Raw genomic sequence first — 18,439 nt, 5'->3', positions numbered from 1 at the left:
AATCTATCTTCGACTCTATTGCGGAAACAACCCTGAAACATGGGCAGATCGCCTGCCAGACCTCGAGTTTTGTCATAACACGAGGGAACACTCGGCACAGAAGATGAGCCCATTCCGCATTATGATGGGATACGAACCATGTGGACTCCCTTCCGTATTCCCAACCACGAACATTCCATCGGTCGAATCCAGGCTTGACATGTTGCAGAAGATAAGACTAGAAGCACTAGCCATGCACGAGTTAGCCCCGACAACAGATGGCGGAGCGAGTCAGACAAGGGTCGCCGAAGTTTACACCAGGACAGAAGGTCTGGCTAGACTCGAGGAACCTGAAGGTCAACTACGCCTCGCGCAAGATAGCTCCAAAGCATGAGGGGCCATTTGAAATCGTGGAAGTCATCGGACCAGCCAACTATCATCTCAAACTCCCGAAGACCTGGCAAGTTCATTCCGTATTTCACGCCGCCCTTCTATCCCCTTATCGCGAAAATGACATACATGGTCCGAATTACGTGAACCCACCACCTGATGTCGTGGATAACGAAGAAGAGTACGAGGTCGAAGCCATCCTGAATCACAAGGCATATCGAGGTCACCTAAGGTACTTAGTCAAGTGAAAGGGATATTCGTCGGCAGAGAACTCGTGGGAGCCTGCCCACAATTTACAGAATGCAAAGCAAACCCTTGATGCATATAAAAGGACCAGGGGAATCAAGTAGAGGACAAGGAAACTGGAATGACTACCACAACAGCCTTTCTCATTATCTTCCTAATTGTCCTCCACTGCACAACCCTCACTTTCCTTTGGATCGTCCACAGAATCCTTATCAGATGACTCGTTGAACATACACTCTTCACACGAGACAACTCACACGCTAACAGCTGGGATGATCAGAACGATGCTTGGAACTGACCGGGCAGTTCTTATCTCCATGGGAATACTCTTTATCGCCCAATGGACTTTCATCTATTTGATTATCACCCGCATCCACGACATTCTATTTCACATCACAGATAACCACGATCCCCTTAATGACCGAAAGGTATAAAAGGAGGAGAGGGCGACGTATCATCAATGCCCGTCTCTGCTATTGACGACCTTGTTCACAACATACTCGCTGAAGTCGTTTCCACAATTATGAGCATCCTCGCATCGCCTACACTTGTCAATGGAGTACCCTCCCGAACACAGACACCCTTCATCCGCACTTCCTCGCCTTCACCTTCAATCGAACTCAGTCATGCATCGGACGAACAAGAATTTGCCACGCATCTAATCTCTGCCATCCGCATCACCGTCGACTTCACAGACATTCTAGTTGCCCTGAGGAATCGCCCGCAAGATCGACAAGCGGTGGTTTCTATGCAGCGAGCATTAGAAATGGTCGAGTGGATGCAGATGGCCAGACAAGAGCTCATCACAGCAGACGAAAGGATGAGTAGAGCCCGAACCAGAGTCGACCAAGTCTGGTCTCTGATGCATAGTACAGTCACTCGCACAGCGCAGGAGATATGGAGGGAGCATGGGGACGAAGACATCGGACACATCCTCAGATACACCACTAATGGGAGACCCACATCCACTCCTCGCTCATCACCCGAACCAATTCCTGTTCGACCTCGCCCTCCTCGTTCACATGTACCTACTGGTCAATCTCCACTATTGCGACCCTCCTTCTCACACGCATCAACTTCTTCACATCGTAGTCATCCCTATGGATGTACGCATGAACAAGGACCACAAACCGGCCGGCGGACATGCTACAGATGTGGAGGTGATCATTATGTTCAGGACTGCCCCCCACAATGATGAAGACTACAATATTTCTTGTGGGACAAGAAACGTTAGACAGGAGCTGATGTTACAATGCTCCTCAGTTATGGCACGTCTTTTCTTTTTCCTTTCTTCGTTCCCTTTACTTTACCAGACCACGTGATCCAACACGTGACTCATTGGAGCGCAACCTCCGATTCTCTACCAGATGCCCAGAACCCCTAGTCTAGGGTTACACTGGATCCAACTCCGGACCTTCTTCTTTTCACACATGCAAGACGTGCATGTATGCCTCATCTTTACCTCGTTCTGATACACAACTTGTTATCCCCATTAGTACTGATTATCTCTCACGATCTTACTCAGCTTTCTCATACATATTACTTCCTCGCTATTACCTTGCCCAGACATTGTTTCACCTTATCTAGCCAATGAACGATCCCGTATTACTGCGTAGTACTGCGGATACCTTTTGTATAAGTAGACGACCTCGTCGAGCTGGATCCCCATCTCGACCTGGTTACCATTAAACCAGCTTTTCACTTACCTTTGACTGAGATTGACCATTAGTAGCAGACAGCTACTGCGAGTCATAAGAACAAACTCTGATCGACCTTCAGTGCAAAGACATCACCAGAAGTGTCTCTTAAACGGACTTGTGTCTTAGACTAAGACCTTGTCTTGTGACGACTTGACTTGACGCTCGTGTTTCGCTGCCGCGTAACACCGCAAGCCTGAAATGTATTTACTCCCGCGCAATGCTCTCGGTGAGTGGCCATGCTGCGTGCATGCCTCGGAGTGCTGACAAACCCACACGATTGACAAAGCCACCATCCGAATTCCTCGCACAAGTGTTCCCGTGGATCGAGCAAGAGCAGGCTGCCCTCAAGACACGCATTCAAGACAACCTGTTGGCTCAGGACTACGCCCTTTGCCACTTCCTCCGGCTCATGCTGTGGTTGCGCCGGGTGCTGCTGCAGGACGCGGCGATCCTGTGCACAATGCAGCCCTCTGCCCCCGTGTTTGCATTTGCACCCTTCAACACTCCCGCCTTTCATACCTTCGCCAGCCAGGCAATGCCCGCCATCCGGGAAGCCGAGGAGCAGGCCCGCATGGCCTATCAGAATCTCCCTGAGCACCTGATATGCAGCCTGCGTGGTGCCACCACCGATGTGCTCATGGAGCAAAAGAGGCAGCACGAAGAGAGCAACAGGCAGATGTCCGACATGTCGGAGCGAATTCTCAAGATGGAGGGCATCATCGGCATGCTCCTGAACTCCAGGTCCACTCGAAGGTCCAAGATAAGTATGCACCGGTTTTCCGTCATCACACGTGCAGTGCTGACAACAATGTGATTGTCAATGACAGCTTTCGTGCCTCCCAAGCAAAGTCTGGCGGCCCCGGTGACAGCCCCTGCACCAGTGCCTGCAGCAGCAGCCCCGCCAGTCATCACAATCAACTTCCACGGCGGTGACGGGCCTGTAAGCACTTCCGCAGTGCCTTCGGTCTCCACATCAGTCAGTGCAGTAGCGAACAGTGCAGCATCGTCCGACTCAACTGCCATGTTGGATGGCTCCAGTCGCCATGTTGCTGCTGTGCCTGCACTGCCATCAGTGTTGGGGATGGTAGCACCTTCTGTGGCACCCGCTCGTGCAGATCCGCGCTCGGCCAGGCGGGATGAGCTCCGGCAGAAGTATGGTGAAGTCGTCTTCCAGAAGCATGAGCCATGGGTTTGGAAGCAGGGTGAGCTTCTTCCATGCTATCAGTACCAGCTGGTGAATGCGATCGTGGATGTCTGGACAGAGTGGATGGATGGGCTCGGTGGACATATCTCAGTGCGTGAACTGACAGAGAAGTGGGGCAACTGCTGGTGTCTCAATGATGCGGGACTCAAGACCGAAGGCGGGCACCGCAAAAAGATCATTGACCCCATCACGGAGCTTTTGCAGAAGCCGCGCTGGTCGATCCAGCTGGTGCTTCGGTTCTTCAACGAGAAGTATGGCCACTACAGGGCGCGCTCATTTGCTGACTACCTCACCAAGCATGGGGGTGCGGGTCACTGCGAGGTGCTCCAAGTTGCGACACACTATCCGTAGTGCGACGTGAAGCCAACTTCATATTCTGGTTAATTTTTCAGTCTTTGTCTTCTTGTCGCTTCATGCTATATGGTACTGATGGCTCCATGTCCTAATTTATGGTACTGCTTCACCTGTGTATATGAAACACAATTTAATGTACATGTTTTGGAAACCTCAATGAGGGCCCAGAATTTTTGGTTTTGCATGACCGAGAGGAGCAGATGCACCCACTCAGTAGTGCTGCCAGCTCCACTGCATCATTGCCATCGTCATCGTGTCCTTGCGGTCTACCGCTGTTTGAACCCCGCATGGAAACTTGTTGCGGATTTACAATTTGCAGGCCACACCCACCCTGAGATTCACGATCATGTTGACTGTATGTGCTGGGGGGGGCAGGTCAATACAAAATATATTTTGTGCATGTCACCACATTGACGGGTCGGCATGCCGCGCGCGCGGTAGACAGGTAGTCGGTGTATACACCGCAACTCAAAGTTCGGGCGTGCAAGAATGCCGCACACGCAAGCAAGTGCAGTGTTGCTGCTGCTGCTGCTGCTGCGCGCTCGATGTGCAAGGCCCACCGCATCTCGGGCGGTGGACCTGGCGCGTGGTGAAAGCACGTCCGAGTAGTTTGAGTTGGGCGGTCGGAGGGCATCACGCAGGCACCGCGCGGCATGCCAGCCGACAGCGAGCGGCGAGCTCGTCGTCGGACTTGGCGCCTCGCGTTCTTTCTCGGTCTCGGTTTCGCGAAGGGGCCGCGACGACATGGCACTGCACACCGTGCGCCACGCGATGCAGCGACGACCGACGCGTGAACGCGCCACGCGTGCAGAGAGGCGGCTGGCGGCGAATTGAGATTGGCAACTGTTGCTGGATCCGGCATCTACTGCCTGAACGGGCGGCACGGCATACACGGCGTGTTAAGGTCACCAGCGGCATATACCGAGGGGCACCGGCCCGCGCGTGGGAAGGTACCACGGGTCGGTCACCGGCCAAGCGCGGTGACCACCACAGCCCAGGGACATCCAAACATTTCGCCCATCTATTATCGGGAGCTCAGGCTAGTCCAGACATATGCAGGTGTTTGGTGCTGCATTGGCTGAGTGCGTATCATTACATACAATTCGTAGCACCTGGATGTTGTACGATCTTCCGCATCAGGAAACTATCCCTGGAGATACTGTAGCCTGGCAGAAAACATGCACAACAACACTCTGCAGTAAAGGTATGTCCATTCAAATGTAAGTAATTATAGTGTGGCAACGCCAAGAATGGTGTATAGGAACTCTGGGGTCAGGTTTGCATGGCAGCAAATATGGATGGGTGTATGAGGAAATGGATGATAGATATCTGGGGGTGCAACATCCCACGAAGGTACAATCAATAGAGAACTCAAGACATTTGTCTGATGGAACCTGCACACGCAAGGACAAGCAAGTAGCTGAGGCTAAAGGACTGAAAAGCAACATGCAGCAGATATGACAAAGACCAATCCAACATAGGTAGAGGTTTACATGTTGTATCAACTGGTATGAAACATATGTTCGGGAGCGTGACGTCCCGAGGCACGATTGATGGAGAACTCAAAGACATTTGTATGATGGAACCTGCAAGGGCGGAGCTTCGCTGTGTCTGATGCGTATCGCCAGGACCTCCGACCAATCTCTTCAACAGACACGTGTCTTGCCACGCCGGGATGGTAGAGCCTAACAGCTTCATTCGAAGTTTCATCAGTCAGGTCGGTCTTCGAGCTCCTCGTCGCAGCGAATAAGCCCGCCACACATCAGTGCTGCGGGATTGGCGTGTTTGCTATCAGCCATTGCAGGAACATACACACTGTCGTGTGACAGTGTTGTCAGGTGTCCACGCTGGACACACGGTTCGCAAGCACGACGTATGAGTGAGAGAAGTGCGGGAACGCAGGTTCACCTCGGCATCTCATACACAACGCTCCCTGTAAAAGGCCGTAGTAAATGCCTACAACGTGATCACACCGACAGTGCAGGATTGCTCACTTCACCGCAGGTGCGATCTTGAGACCGTTCGGCCCAGCAAGCTCCAGTAAGAAAAGCAAGGATGCAGAATAGCGCCTAAGAGAAGCAAAGCAAACAAAGTTCTTGTCCGACCCAGCCAAGAAAGAGCTCTATTCTAGAACAGCGAGCAGTCTCGGCGACTCGAAGCCGGACCAGAAGAGTATCGCATGGTCGACGACCACCTGACCGCTGCAGAGAATGCGGCCAAGAAGTATCGTGGACAACGAGAGGAAGATGATGCATGGTGCACGCGAGCAGGAAAAGCTGAGAGGTGGCAGACTGGACAAGAGCGGGGACAGCTGGCCGGAAAAGGAAGGAATGACCACAACGGGCATGTGACTGGCGCGCCTGGGTGAGCCTGCTTGGCACGAGAAACTTCCGCTCCCTCCCGCCATGCCCACCTTGCGCAGAGGCGCTCCTCCTCCTCCCTCTGACCTCTACGCCGCCATCCCACAGAGCCCGCAGATGCAAGTCTCTCCTCGCTCCTCTTCCCGCTCTACTCAGCCTCACGCCGCCCACCACCCTTCTCAATCCAACCACAACAACCACCGCGACCCCTCTGCCCCTCAGCCGATCCCACCAAACAACTTCGTATCTCAACGTTCCGACACCGCGTACAGCGTCGCAACAGGCGCAATCGGCGGTGGCTATGGCCCATACTCATATAACCCATCCTCGGTCACCAACGGTGCGTCTCGCTTCAGCGCCGCACCCTCAGAGGCATCCGTCACCACCGGGGACAAGACCAATAGCCATTTGATGTCCGCCTCCGTGGCGCCGTACCCCTACCTCTGGGACAACAAAGACTCGGACGTCGACGACCCTCTCCACGATCCAGACCCTGTCCGCGACGCCAAGGAGGCGCGCACATGCACCATCTTCTCCGCACGCGGCTGGCTGAATCTCTCCGCGCTCACGATCACCGTGCTCGCGCTGCTCACGCTCTTCGCGGGGTACCCCATCATCAGGTACTACGCATATCCCCCGCCATACACGCCCGGGTTCAACATCGGCGGGATCAACTCGTCCGGCCAGATTCCTAACCTGCCGGGCCTGCCGACGCTGATCGACAAGGACACGCCCCGGGATGCGTACTCGCACGTCGCCTCGGACGGGTCGACGTACAGCCTCATGTTCAGCGACGAGTTCGAGACGGACGGGCGCACGTTTTGGCCCGGCGATGACCCGTACTGGGAAGCGGTGGACCTCGACTATTGGCCCACGGCCGATCTCGAATGGTATTCTCCAGATGTGAGTGCTTGTGAATTTCTTTTTTTTTCGTTTTTCTGCCCCTGTCGATGGCGGGGCGTTGGAGGAAGGGTGGGACTCAGCCAATCTGGGCGCGTGGCATGACGCCTTCCGAGGTGCAGAGTGCGGTCAGCTATGCTTTTGCTTTTGACATCTATACGCTTCCTATCTGCTTCCCAAATGTCTGGCCCCATTGGAGTATCGCGCGAGCACAGACCGTACCTCCATTCTCGAAGTGTCTTGGGCACGCTTCGCGAGGAATATTCTATTGGGGATGCACGTCGCAGCACTTATCGCGGCTTTCGCTGAGGCACCTTGTCGCCACCTATTGTGTCGCACGTCCGGAGTTTTGTGGTTTACGCGGTATCCGCCGAACTGAGGACGATGTGTCGTCTCAGACCTTTCTGACGTTGTCGAGTTTTGCGGCTTTTGATTTCGTCATGCTTCTCTGATCACGGGCGCTCGACATTTTCCGTTCTTTGCCCGCAGTGTTCCAATGACTCTCGGCAAAGCATGCGCTATCATCCCGCATTCGGGCATTCTCAACAGCAGGCTACGCGTTGTGCGCTTTATCGGACGTCTAGCTGAGCACGGGCCGTGCTGCTTCACACGGTAGTGGCACTTGGTGACAGACGACTCTTGGAGCTGCTGAGGGCCGCAGTTTTGTGGGAACAGGCAGTTGATTATTTCCTGCTTTGCTGTGTTCTCGTCTGGCTTTGGATTTGCTTTGGAACATTTGGATCTTTGTACCTGGTGCTTTCGGCATTTTCCTAATTTTGGTTCGAGTGTTCCCTCCGATTCTCGCTGACGCACGCACGCTTCAGGCGATCACGACGGCGAACGGGAAACTGGTGATCACGATTAGCGAGGTGGAGAACCACAGCAAGAACTTCCGGAGCGGGATGCTGCAGTCGTGGAACAAGATCTGCTTCACGACGGGGTACATCGAGATGTCGATATCGCTGCCGGGGGCGCCGACCGCGCCGGGGTTCTGGCCGGCGGCGTGGACGATGGGGAACCTCGGGCGGGCGGGGTACGGGGCGACGACGGAGGGGATGTGGCCGTACACGTATGCGGCGTGCGACGTCGGCACGTTCCCGAACCAGACGAGCCAGTCGGGGGTGCCCGCGGCGGCGGCGACGGGCGGACCAGGGGGCGGGCCGATCAGCTACCAACCTGGACAGAAACTGTCGGCGTGCTCGTGCCCTGGGAGCGACCACCCGGGTCCGTCTGTGAACGTCGGGCGCGGTGTGCCTGAGGTAGACGTCATCGAGGCGCAAATTGACCCGGTCGGGTTCAGGGCGGAGGCATCGCAGAGCATGCAGGTCGCGCCGTACAACTCCCAGTACGAGTTTGCGAACGACTCGACGTCGACGCCGATATACAACGAGACGGGCACGTTCTTCAACAGCTACAAGGGCGGGATCTACCAGCAGGCGGTGTCCGCGGTAACGTATATCAACGGGAGCAACTACAATGATGCCGGGTATGCGAAGTATGCGTACGAGTGGTACTCTAATCCAGACAACCGCGAGGCAGGGTACATAACGTGGTTTGCGGACGGGCAGCAGACGTGGAAGGTCACGCCCGCGACCCTCGGCCCGGACAGCATCACACAGATTAGCGGGCGCCTCATTCCTGAGGAGCCGATGGTACGCCATTCTGTCTGCATTGTGTGCTTGCTCGTCGCTTACCCCCATATCGCAGTATATGGTGCTCAACCTGGGAATGGCGCGTGAGTGATGTTCGCTTCTTGCTGCGGTTGGCGTCGCTGACGTCTCTGTCGGCAGCATCCTTCGAGGCGCAGGACTTCGAGCACTTGGTGTTCCCCTCACAGATGTTCATAGATTACGTGCGGGTATACCAGCGCTCGGACGTCTCGAATGGGCTCACTTGCGACCCGCCGCGGTACCCCACTGCGGACTACATCGAACGGTGTGGCCCTTTCTTCTACCGTGCTGAACAGCTCATTCATTCTGTGCTCCTCTAGACATCTGAACGCGTACACGAACCCGAACCTTACGACCTGGGCGCAGGCGGGCTACCAGTTCCCGCTGAACTCCAAATACAACGGCTGTAGCTGAGGGGCGGCCCCGACGCCGCTTTCCCCCTCTCGCCGTGCCGCGGGCGGGTCGTGCACCGACCAGCACTCATCTACCGCACTCCACATCTAAGTGCCCGCCCTCCCTGACTTGTATGACTACCCACGACGCACATGCACACGCGGACAAGCACAAACGCACATTCACCATCCGGACAGTTCTCTTTTCGAAGCTACGATATACTCTTCATCTAGTACGCGCTGGCGCTGCGGTCCACACCAGACTTGTACCCCTTCCGTGCCTCACCCCGCTGCCTTACCCTATGCGTGCCCGGTATTCCCCCATCCATGTACCCCGAACCCCCGTTCTTGTACTCCCCGTTCTTGTATCCGCACCCCAACCCCCCTTGTCTAGTTGTACCAAAATGGTGTGTCGTGGACGCTGGTGTCTTTTTATTGGTTTCTATTGGCTGTTTGTTGCGTAGGTAGTGTTCATGATACAAATGTGCCGCGTTCGTGTTAGCGGAAGAACGTTGTCTTCGTGCTGTTGCACGTACATCCGCTTCATTCCGGGGACGGAGGCATGCACACGTCACGAAAAAACTTTTTACATGTACTACTACCACACGCGCGCGCGGAATCGAGTGAATTGGGTGCATACTAGTCGCCAGAATGTGCACGCAGCAAGCATGCGGCGGTTGTCCGTCGTCTGAGAGTTGAACGCATAAATTAAGTTATGTGAGTTCCATGGGTATAGAATCTATCATCATCTATAGACCCAATGTCCGGACGGGAACGAGGGAACGAGCGTATCAACCCACGACCCCCCTCGCAGCGTCCCTCCGCAGCTCAGCGTTCACCACCTTCACACCTTCGACGCCCAGCGCGCCGGCGATCGGCCGCGCGGCGCCGAGGAGCCAGCAGAAGAGCGTGCCCACCACCCCGCGCAGGCCGACCGTCTCCACCGCGTCGAGCACGCCCGCGTACCACACGGGCCTGTGTGCCTGCAGCGCGTCCGCGTCGACGATCGGGAACGGCGCGCGGCCCTTCGTCTTGGAGGCGTCCGCGTGAGCGCCCGTGAGCAGCGCAGACGCGGCGCGCAGGCCCGCGGTGAACCCGTCCTCGTGGAAGCCGTAGTTCATCCACCCGCCCGCGTAGGAGATGCCGCGCGTCCGCTGGATCGAGGGGATCTCTTGTTGGGCGCGGATGGTCTGTCGTGGGAATGCATAGCGGTGGGTGCGATGGTCAGTACGCGCGGGGGCGCTGCATGGCGGAGACTGACCTTGGTGCTCAGTACTGGATGGTCGAAGCTGAACTGGCCTACGACCTTTGCGGGGTCGGGTTCGAATGGCGGGTTGACTGTAACGAGGACGAGCCCGTGGCGCTCCATCGGGAGACGCTGCAGTACATTCATCCAGACTGGAGAAATTGCTGGTAAGCGGCAATTTCTCGAGACGTGTGATGAGGTATTCAATACACACATGTGCTGTGTAGAGACACGATCAGCGAGGCACGGCAGGTGGGAGGGTCCAAAGTATACGTACATAGATACATTGGTGGCGTTCGGCTTCCCCTGCCCAGGGCTATCTGCCCCTGGCTTGGTCAGGTAGTTCCAACATGACCACAAGTCGCGACGCGGCGGCATAAACTGTAGAAACAGTCAGAGTCGCATCAACGAGTTAGAACGGACGCCCGGCACCCATCTATTGCTTGAAACACACCACAAACGCAGGTGTGCAATGGGCATGGATGCTGGGCGCACGCGCTCATCATACACAGTGAAACCAAACTTACCCTCTCATCGCAATGCAAGACGACCTTGTTTGGCGTCCACTCAACGGAGCCCAATATCCGTTCCTCATCAGCGGTCACGCCGCCGCCATTACGGAGGATCTGAAGTGATTCGTTCGAGTGACAAGCAAGGATGACGTGGTCGTACAAGACGCGCTCGCCAGCGGCCGTTGTGAGCTCTACCTGATATGGCGATCCTGACTCTGTGCGGTCCGACGGAACGGAGCTCACGGAGCGCACGGGCGTGGAGAGATGGAAGTGCGCAGCAGGTAGGGAGGAGAGGATGTGATCAACATACATCCGGCTGTATCAGGCAGAAGTGAGTCAAGGTGGCCGAAAGACAGGGTGAGCGCCTGTCAATGCACTGATCCGATGGCGGATCAAAGGGCGGTGCTTACCTTCCGCCTTCGAAGGTAAACCAAGTTGCCTGCTTTGTGATAGACAAGAGATGATGATTTTGAAAGAATCGGATCTGTAATTGAGAGGGTCATATTGAACCTTACACGCGTTGATCCGGGATATAAGTAGGACCCACGAGAGTGCGAGCGGGAAAGTCAAGTGCGCATTTGTCTGGCGGGGTACTCCAAATGGCGGCGGTCAGTGGCTATGTATGCATAACTTCAGTCCATCAAGACACTGAACAGAAACGACAAACTGCGGCTCACGATAAGATAGTTGTCTTTGAAAAAGTCTGAGTAGCCTTCCCGCCGTATGTACTCTCCAACGGTTATTTCGTCCCTATCTATGGGCTCGGGCTCCATGAGGAGTTTCGGTGCACAGGCGTTGAAACGGACGATGTCATATAACATACGCCACATTCGCGGGTCGAACACTCGGAAAGACTGACAGAAGAATGACCGAAGGCAGCTGCTGGCCCACATAAATGCACCCCCGTCTCGTGTCACCGTGAAGGACATAAGAGTGGAGATGATGCGTTCACGTAGCGACGGATATTGCTGAAGGAAGCGCACGAAATTAGGGTACATGATCGGGTTGAAAACAATCTGGAAATTGCGAGAAGTTCAGCGGATCTCTCTCTATAAAATGGCGAGGATGGCTGAGACACACGAATGCGCTGGCGGGTCACGGAAATGAGCTTCCAACGACCTACAGTAAGTCAAGTTATTGTGCTCACGTATCCACTCTTGCGGGTTCCTTTCCAGGCTGGACGAATGTTGCCGTGTTGACATGACCACCGGGACGTGAGCCTGCCTCGTATAGATGCACTTCGTGGTGTGTGTACTCGTTCAGCAGCTATCCAGGACGACCGGCGTCCCAACGAGACGAGACGAGTATACGGAAAGTAATTCAAATTCAGCTGTTCCTTGGGAGGGCAGGAATTAACGCACCCAAGTGGCGGCAAGACCAGACACACCAGAACCAACGATAGCGACCTTCATCCCTTTAGATCGTGAGACTAGTGAAAAGAGTGGGTATGTCAAAAGTGGGTCGCATCTTGGAATTGCTAGGCCCTTTTTACAGAGGCTCGCGGAACTCGTGGCGTTCGCGGGACGCTTCCGACCCGACCATCGATCGCCTTTCTGTCAACCGTATCGTGGACACCTAGAAGCCTAGCCACTCTGATATGAACATTTCTTTGTGGAAGATTTAGTGATGCCGCGGAATGATGCAGTGAGAAACGATGTGCGGCCGCACAGCCTTGAACGCTCTTGCAGTAATATTGTGAGAGTATTGCATCGTATATGCGCGGTGTGCAGTCAAAACATGTACAGAGCACAGATGGCTCGTACTATACGTACGTGACTGAGCATGCCGCTACGACCCCGAGAACTGCCAATGTGTTCTCCCGAAGGATCAGTCACGATATGTCGTCTTCGTATGACGGTCACTTCGTACAAAAAATAAACCCCGCGCACTTTTTAAACTTCGGCGCTCAAGCAGCTGCCGGAACCCTCGGGGAGTGCCCGGCGCTCTTCCCACCGTTTGTCGAGCATGTCCCGCCGCCGCCGAGGCCTCCCGCCCCTTCTGCTCAACGTTTCCAAAGCTTTGCATGTCATACACGACAGTGACCTCCCCTTAGAGGATGGTTTCCTCACATTTGGCAGTACATGTGTATTTATTACCTTAATACTATCATTCCAGTCAGAAAGAAATTATTCATAAAATCCACCTCGCCAAGCGCGCTGAGAGCAACAGCCTACGGAGTGTCCTGCTCATCCGTGGATGGCGGTAGGCGTGAGGTTGGATAGACCTAATTTGGATGCCGAGGGATTTCACCATCATTGCCGCAGGCTCATATTCCTTTCCGGGAGATTTCCCTGGAGGATCTCTCCGAAAAGTGCGCGGAACACATTTCGTGCGCGGGGGAGTTGTTTTCCCTGCCAAAAATTCCGTGCGCCCGGGATTTATTTTTTGTACAAACTGACCGTCGTACGTTCGGTGGTGCTTGGAATCGATCTTAGTCGCGTTCGCCATGTGCGTGAGCACTAACATCGACAGTTAGAACACGATTTAGCGCAATCACTCAACGTGCGCTAGTACTTATACAATGTGTACCATCGGGCGCAGTCATTTTTTCAATTGTTGGCCTTGAATCGCCGTATACCTTGGCGTACGGTGGGCTAACACCGTTGCTGGTCTTTGTGAATTCTGAATAAGAGTGCTTCTCACCTTGGATTTAATAGGTTTGTAATAAAACCTGGGATGAAGGACAAGCGGCGACTCATTCAGAAGAAACATATGGAGACAGAAAGCTCAAGGAGACAAGCCGAATCATTCAGGTATACCGTTACCGACCACGATCGAGATCTCAGATCCTTGTACGAGTGCCTCTTCTGAGCATCATCTTGCAATTGAACTTTGAAGCGTTGAAGCTGGGCCTGCAGCTAATTTTTATACATTATGGAGTCACTAACGAGGACACAAATCGTCGTGCATTGTGTGGTTCTTCGGGTGTCTGACACTTGATGATTGCAGCCATTTCCATGCCAGGAATGGCCGCCGTGTACTATGTAGAACCAGTAGGAAATGTGCACAGTAAAAATCATCAGTCAGTCAAGTCATCCGCCGAATGGTATGGACTCGATCTCTGATCCTTTTCATGTTGAAGTTTGTTTTTTCCCCTTTATTTACCCCGGCACCGTAAACGCGATAAATGGCCGATCGCGGCCAGGCGGCAGGCCGGGCTTACCTAAACCATCCCCCCGCCTTGGACAATGACGGGCGTTCTCTCTGTTCGACCGTTTCTCCTCTCAGTCACTCCGCGTATGCCGCGTATGATCTATTAGGCCAGTCCTTGCCTGTCTGTCCCATGCAGCACAGTTCTGCATCCCTCCTGGACACCCCACACTATTTCCTCCATCCTTCGAGTCTGTTACATCGGGCTGTACGCGAGTTCTTCACCCAATCACCATACAACTGCGGCAGTCGAGCTGGGCGAGCTCGAGTGCACGGAGGGCATCGACATCAAGTGGGACTGCAGCACAGCACACGGAGGGCATCGACATCGAGTGGGACCGCAGCCAGGGTGGCGAAATCGCCTGGAGGCGCGTCGAGCATCGCGCACGCGTACCCGCTCACGCTCGGGCTCGTCCTCCATGCGCTCACAGACGGGCTTGCGCTCGGGGCATCCGCGCTTTCGTCCGGCGCGAACGTCTCGGCGGTGCCCTCGTGGCTCTCACTCGTAGTGTTTGTCGAAGGGTACGCGACTCTGTCTGGCCCCTCTGTCGCGCGTGTGGGCTGATTGGTATGTGCAGCTCTGACTGCGTTGGCCCTGACTACATCGCTCTTGGCCACAGCGCTCCCCCGTGCACAGTGCAAGATGCACCTGGCGGTGTTCAGCGCGGCGACGCCCGTCGGGGTGCTCGTGTCGTTCGTGTTCCTCTCGTTCCTCGGCGTGCACAGCGAAGGCCGCTGGCCCGGGATCGTGTTGCTCATTCTGTAAGTACCCACGTGCGACTTTGGAAGCTCCAACTTCTGAGCTAAAGTGTCTCGCAGGGAGGCACGTTCTTGTACGTCGCGACCATCGTCCAGCCCGTGCGGGGCTCCTCTGATGGTCTGGGCACGAAGATTCGGACACTCTTGATCGTGCTGGGGATGTTTATCCCGTTTGCTGTAGGTGCCATCCTTGGGCACGGGCATGGATGTTGACGTAGGACGTTGGTTGACGTAGGACGTTCCACGGATCGGATATATCGGTATTGTATTTTATACTGGCAATTCTGTAATTTACCCCTCCGTCCCATCTCATCACACAACAGGTCTCAGTCCGAAATAAATGCGCACTCAGCAATCGACAGGATCCTCCCAAAAAAGATCGAGCATCCCTCGACTCACCTAGCGGTGCCGTGCGTGCATGCATAAGAGCCGGCCAAAAGTGTCCGCGCATGTGGAGCTCGGCGCGTCTGTCGAGGCGGTCGTCGGGAGCAGTGTGAGCATGTCCGCGGCGGCCTGGCAGTGTCGATCGTCTTGCCCCCCGCCCAGCGCGATCACGAAGTCGGCGTAGTCAACGAACGCCCCGTCAGCGGCGATTGACACCGACGGAAAGATGTATTGGGGTGTGTGCATATATGCACCCAGACTATATCCCTTGTGTATTCGCTGTATTTTACTGTACAGATATCAGTAGCACCTCGGAGTTGGTGCAGTCAGTTGTACTTCGAGTGACGTTCAATTTAATTCAAACCGGTTGTTTGTGCTGCCACCTGCTGCCTCATGCCGCCCGAAATTTACTAATCTCTCACGCACGGGCCCAGAATTTTACAAAATTTACTCGCATAGGGTAAATTAAAGTACGCTGCTACTTTCCCCTGCCATATTCCACTTTTCTCTACTTTTTCCACCAAACCATCCAAAGCTAACGGCCCAACGCATTCGAGCACATCACACGTACTCCAAGGAGAGCGCGCATGTCTACTTTGGTGGCATTCAATTGTAAGCAACTGCGCCTCGGGCTACGAGTAGAAGAGGATAGAAATTAGTTAGCTACCTAGGAGCCTGTTCAGCTCCTTATATACTGTAAACTAAAAGACTAGAAACTACCAGACCATTCTCGAGACATTGTCCTTACTAATCCTAACCCTACGGACCTTTCCCGGACCTTTCCGTAGATGCCGGATTGCTAATCCGCACACCTTCAACATCAATGCATGGATACATGAATCCAGCTGCGGTACGCGTCTTGTTTACATGTCGTGTTTACGTGTCGTGTTTACGTGTCTGTCACGTGAGCGTTGGTGTCTCCATGCTTAACATCTCCCATGCGGCCTCAACTTGAATCTGTTGGGATTGTCTGCAAGCAGATTTCTTGGTGAGTAAGTCTCTGAGGCCGTCTCTCCCCTGTTTCTCCTGTGTTGGATGCTTGCAGGCCTGGTGGAGTTGAAGGAGTCCTATGTCCTCCACCAAGGCTCTGCCGAAAATCCGTCTGATTGCAATTTTCTTTGCTCTGGCTTCTCAAGTGCTGCGATGGCTACATTACTAATGCTGTTAAGGACCCTCCTCTGCCTGCACTGCCTTCCCTATCAACCTCGCTGCCTCTGCACATGACACCCCTCAACATGGTCAGCTCCGAAGCTGCCTGGACCCGGTGCTGCACCCCGATCTTGGCCCACATTTCCTGAGAGGCACCCAGCAGACAGACTGTATGCTGGCGGTCCTGCAAGAACTCCCTCCGGTGCCTCGTTCACTTCCAAATTGAACGAATGCCCACCATCACCTTCTACACCGCCAACGTGCGCAGAGCTTCAAATGAGATCGCGCCCCAAATATTGGCTGAGATAAGCAATCACGTTGAGTGTGCATGGTTGCAATGCATTGTTTGTGTGGAACTCAACATCTGATTGTCATAACACCCATCTCGTTACAACATGGCCTCCAGCCTGCTCTGATGTACTGAAGTCTCTCGCAACAACATATCCATGGCCAACGTGACTTTGCGCCTTCAAGCTTCAAGGCTTTCAACTGTCACACCTCGTGATAGACTGTCACCGCAAGCCAACACCACAACTTAAACTGAACTTAAACCCGAACTTGATGCTGCACATCTTAACTCCTCCCTCAAGGCCCCATCGTGGATGCAAGGATGTTGACTTTCATACTTTAGGCCTCAAATGTACATTTACAGTTTACCATGGAAGGGATATGGTACGTCCTTTAGCATGTTGGTTTGAAGGTGGCCCCCATACCTGTCCTTGCCGATATTGCTGCACGACTGACTCTCCATGCTCAATGCTCATAGCAACCAATGCGGTATAGTAACTGGTGGCTGTGTAGGTCTGATCCCACTTGAAACTCATGCTGCTGACTGACCATCTTACAGAAACTCTCTGTGGCACAGTATACGGCTCGTAAGAGACCTGATTTTGTACTTGCTTAAGTGTCATTGCACGGTAAGTCATTTCCCACTGTACACAACTCTCGCTCATGCACCTGTCACTAACTTTCAGGTGCCCCGCACCCTCCTGGGGCCTCTACAACTTCAACGTGCAGATAGCTGCTGCAAATCTCACTTAGCCTGTGTGAAGAGTAAGTATGTCTGTGCTGGCACCATTCATGTACTCTCTATAAGGTATGCTGCTCTCACTGAACCTCCTGCCTGTACAACTAATGAACCTCAAGCAGAGAACAATGCGCTGGTCTGGTGTGTACGTGGCGTGCATGGAGGAGATCAAGCCACACTTTCCGGTTCTCCTTGTGCTTTTACTGTGAAACTGCGCAATCAACATAGCAAGCTTTGCAGTACTCGCGTTGGGGCAGCTCGTCTAGGACATTCTGCTTGTGGCACTTGAGTACTCGATGTCGGAGAGTGGTGTGCACGGTGCGGTGTTCACTTGTATCGTGACTGCGCTGCTCACAGTGTACTACGTGGACTGTGGCAGAGTGAGGTGTGGAAGCCGGAAGTGGGATACGGAACATGTAGGCAATGGACCTGCACTGTTCCCTTCGGTGGTGCAAGTGGGAGTCAGGACGTGGCAGGAGTAGAAGAGTGCGGGACAGTGCAAACAATTGATATCACGTTTGCACCCCGTAGATTAGCCCCGCATGTTTTCATAGTGCATCAATATAATTTATTTCCTATTTTATGCAATTTGATGAGAGCCAGAACAAGGCTGCTGACAAGTTCAATACATGTGGAATAAGAACATCCTATGATATGGGCTACCAGCCGGGTTCAACACAGCAAGCCCACATTGTGGGGATATGTATCTGTCCCCACTGTGAGCTGAGATACGATGACATCTGAATGCAACATCATTTGGAGAACAAAGAGATATCGGAAGAATAGGTGTGTGGCATAAGCGCATCACATGGTTTCCATGTGTGTGCAAGTTGGCGGTGTAGTTCGGAGTCTTCCGCGACCTCTACAGGCAAGCATAGCTTCGTTTCATTCCTTGCACCTAAGAGTGTCCCCACATTCAGCGGGCTGCATTCGACAATGCTCATGAAGTTTGCACTCCAGCTCGCACTCAACACGGGCGTTATTGTCGCCTGGGCACTCCTCGTCCGGCACATGAAC

General features: G+C 54.1%; 6 protein-coding genes across 6 annotated transcripts; 4 read left to right on the top strand and 2 right to left on the bottom strand.

The window, feature by feature from the left end:
* Positions 1 to 257: 257 nt before the first annotated feature.
* Positions 258 to 617, top strand: SCP_0503310 (hypothetical protein; the record flags this gene model as incomplete). The annotated part of the gene is made up of 1 exon (XM_027758395.1): positions 258 to 617. The coding sequence occupies one exon, from the start codon at positions 258 to 260 to the stop codon at positions 615 to 617; it is 360 nt and encodes a 119-aa protein (XP_027614196.1).
* A 1,915-nt stretch (positions 618 to 2,532) lies between these two features.
* SCP_0503300 (hypothetical protein) lies at positions 2,533 to 3,870 on the top strand (the record flags this gene model as incomplete). The annotated part of the gene is made up of 3 exons (XM_027758394.1): positions 2,533 to 2,541; positions 2,602 to 3,079; positions 3,143 to 3,870. 3 exons carry the CDS (start codon positions 2,533 to 2,535, stop codon positions 3,868 to 3,870), a joined length of 1,215 nt encoding a protein of 404 aa, XP_027614195.1.
* Positions 3,871 to 5,244: 1,374 nt separating this feature from the next.
* Positions 5,245 to 5,583, bottom strand: SCP_0503290 (hypothetical protein; the record flags this gene model as incomplete). Its single annotated transcript, XM_027758393.1, has 1 exon — positions 5,245 to 5,583. One exon carries the CDS (start codon positions 5,581 to 5,583, stop codon positions 5,245 to 5,247), a length of 339 nt encoding a protein of 112 aa, XP_027614194.1.
* A 767-nt stretch (positions 5,584 to 6,350) lies between these two features.
* Positions 6,351 to 9,217, top strand: SCP_0503280 (Beta-glucan synthesis-associated protein; the record flags this gene model as incomplete). Its single annotated transcript, XM_027758392.1, has 5 exons — positions 6,351 to 7,136; positions 7,958 to 8,785; positions 8,841 to 8,868; positions 8,924 to 9,068; positions 9,124 to 9,217. 5 exons carry the CDS (start codon positions 6,351 to 6,353, stop codon positions 9,215 to 9,217), a joined length of 1,881 nt encoding a protein of 626 aa, XP_027614193.1.
* A 769-nt stretch (positions 9,218 to 9,986) lies between these two features.
* SCP_0503270 (FAD/NAD(P)-binding domain-containing protein) lies at positions 9,987 to 12,365 on the bottom strand (the record flags this gene model as incomplete). The annotated part of the gene is made up of 11 exons (XM_027758391.1): positions 9,987 to 10,385; positions 10,457 to 10,593; positions 10,656 to 10,660; positions 10,719 to 10,822; positions 10,969 to 11,269; positions 11,364 to 11,437; positions 11,501 to 11,569; positions 11,631 to 11,969; positions 12,034 to 12,040; positions 12,101 to 12,219; positions 12,315 to 12,365. 11 exons carry the CDS (start codon positions 12,363 to 12,365, stop codon positions 9,987 to 9,989), a joined length of 1,605 nt encoding a protein of 534 aa, XP_027614192.1.
* Positions 12,366 to 14,080: 1,715 nt separating this feature from the next.
* SCP_0503260 (hypothetical protein) lies at positions 14,081 to 15,202 on the top strand (the record flags this gene model as incomplete). Its single annotated transcript, XM_027758390.1, has 4 exons — positions 14,081 to 14,625; positions 14,682 to 14,865; positions 14,923 to 15,039; positions 15,098 to 15,202. The coding sequence occupies 4 exons, from the start codon at positions 14,081 to 14,083 to the stop codon at positions 15,200 to 15,202; spliced, it is 951 nt and encodes a 316-aa protein (XP_027614191.1).
* Between the last annotated feature and the right edge of the window lie 3,237 nt (positions 15,203 to 18,439).

This window comes from Sparassis crispa, assembly GCF_003851025.1.
Source record: "Sparassis crispa DNA, contig_000004F, whole genome shotgun sequence".
Classification (NCBI taxonomy): Eukaryota; Fungi; Basidiomycota; class Agaricomycetes; order Polyporales; family Sparassidaceae; genus Sparassis; species Sparassis crispa.
The sequence above is the reverse complement of the archived record's forward strand: the minus strand, read 5'-3'. Positions and strand labels throughout refer to the sequence as shown.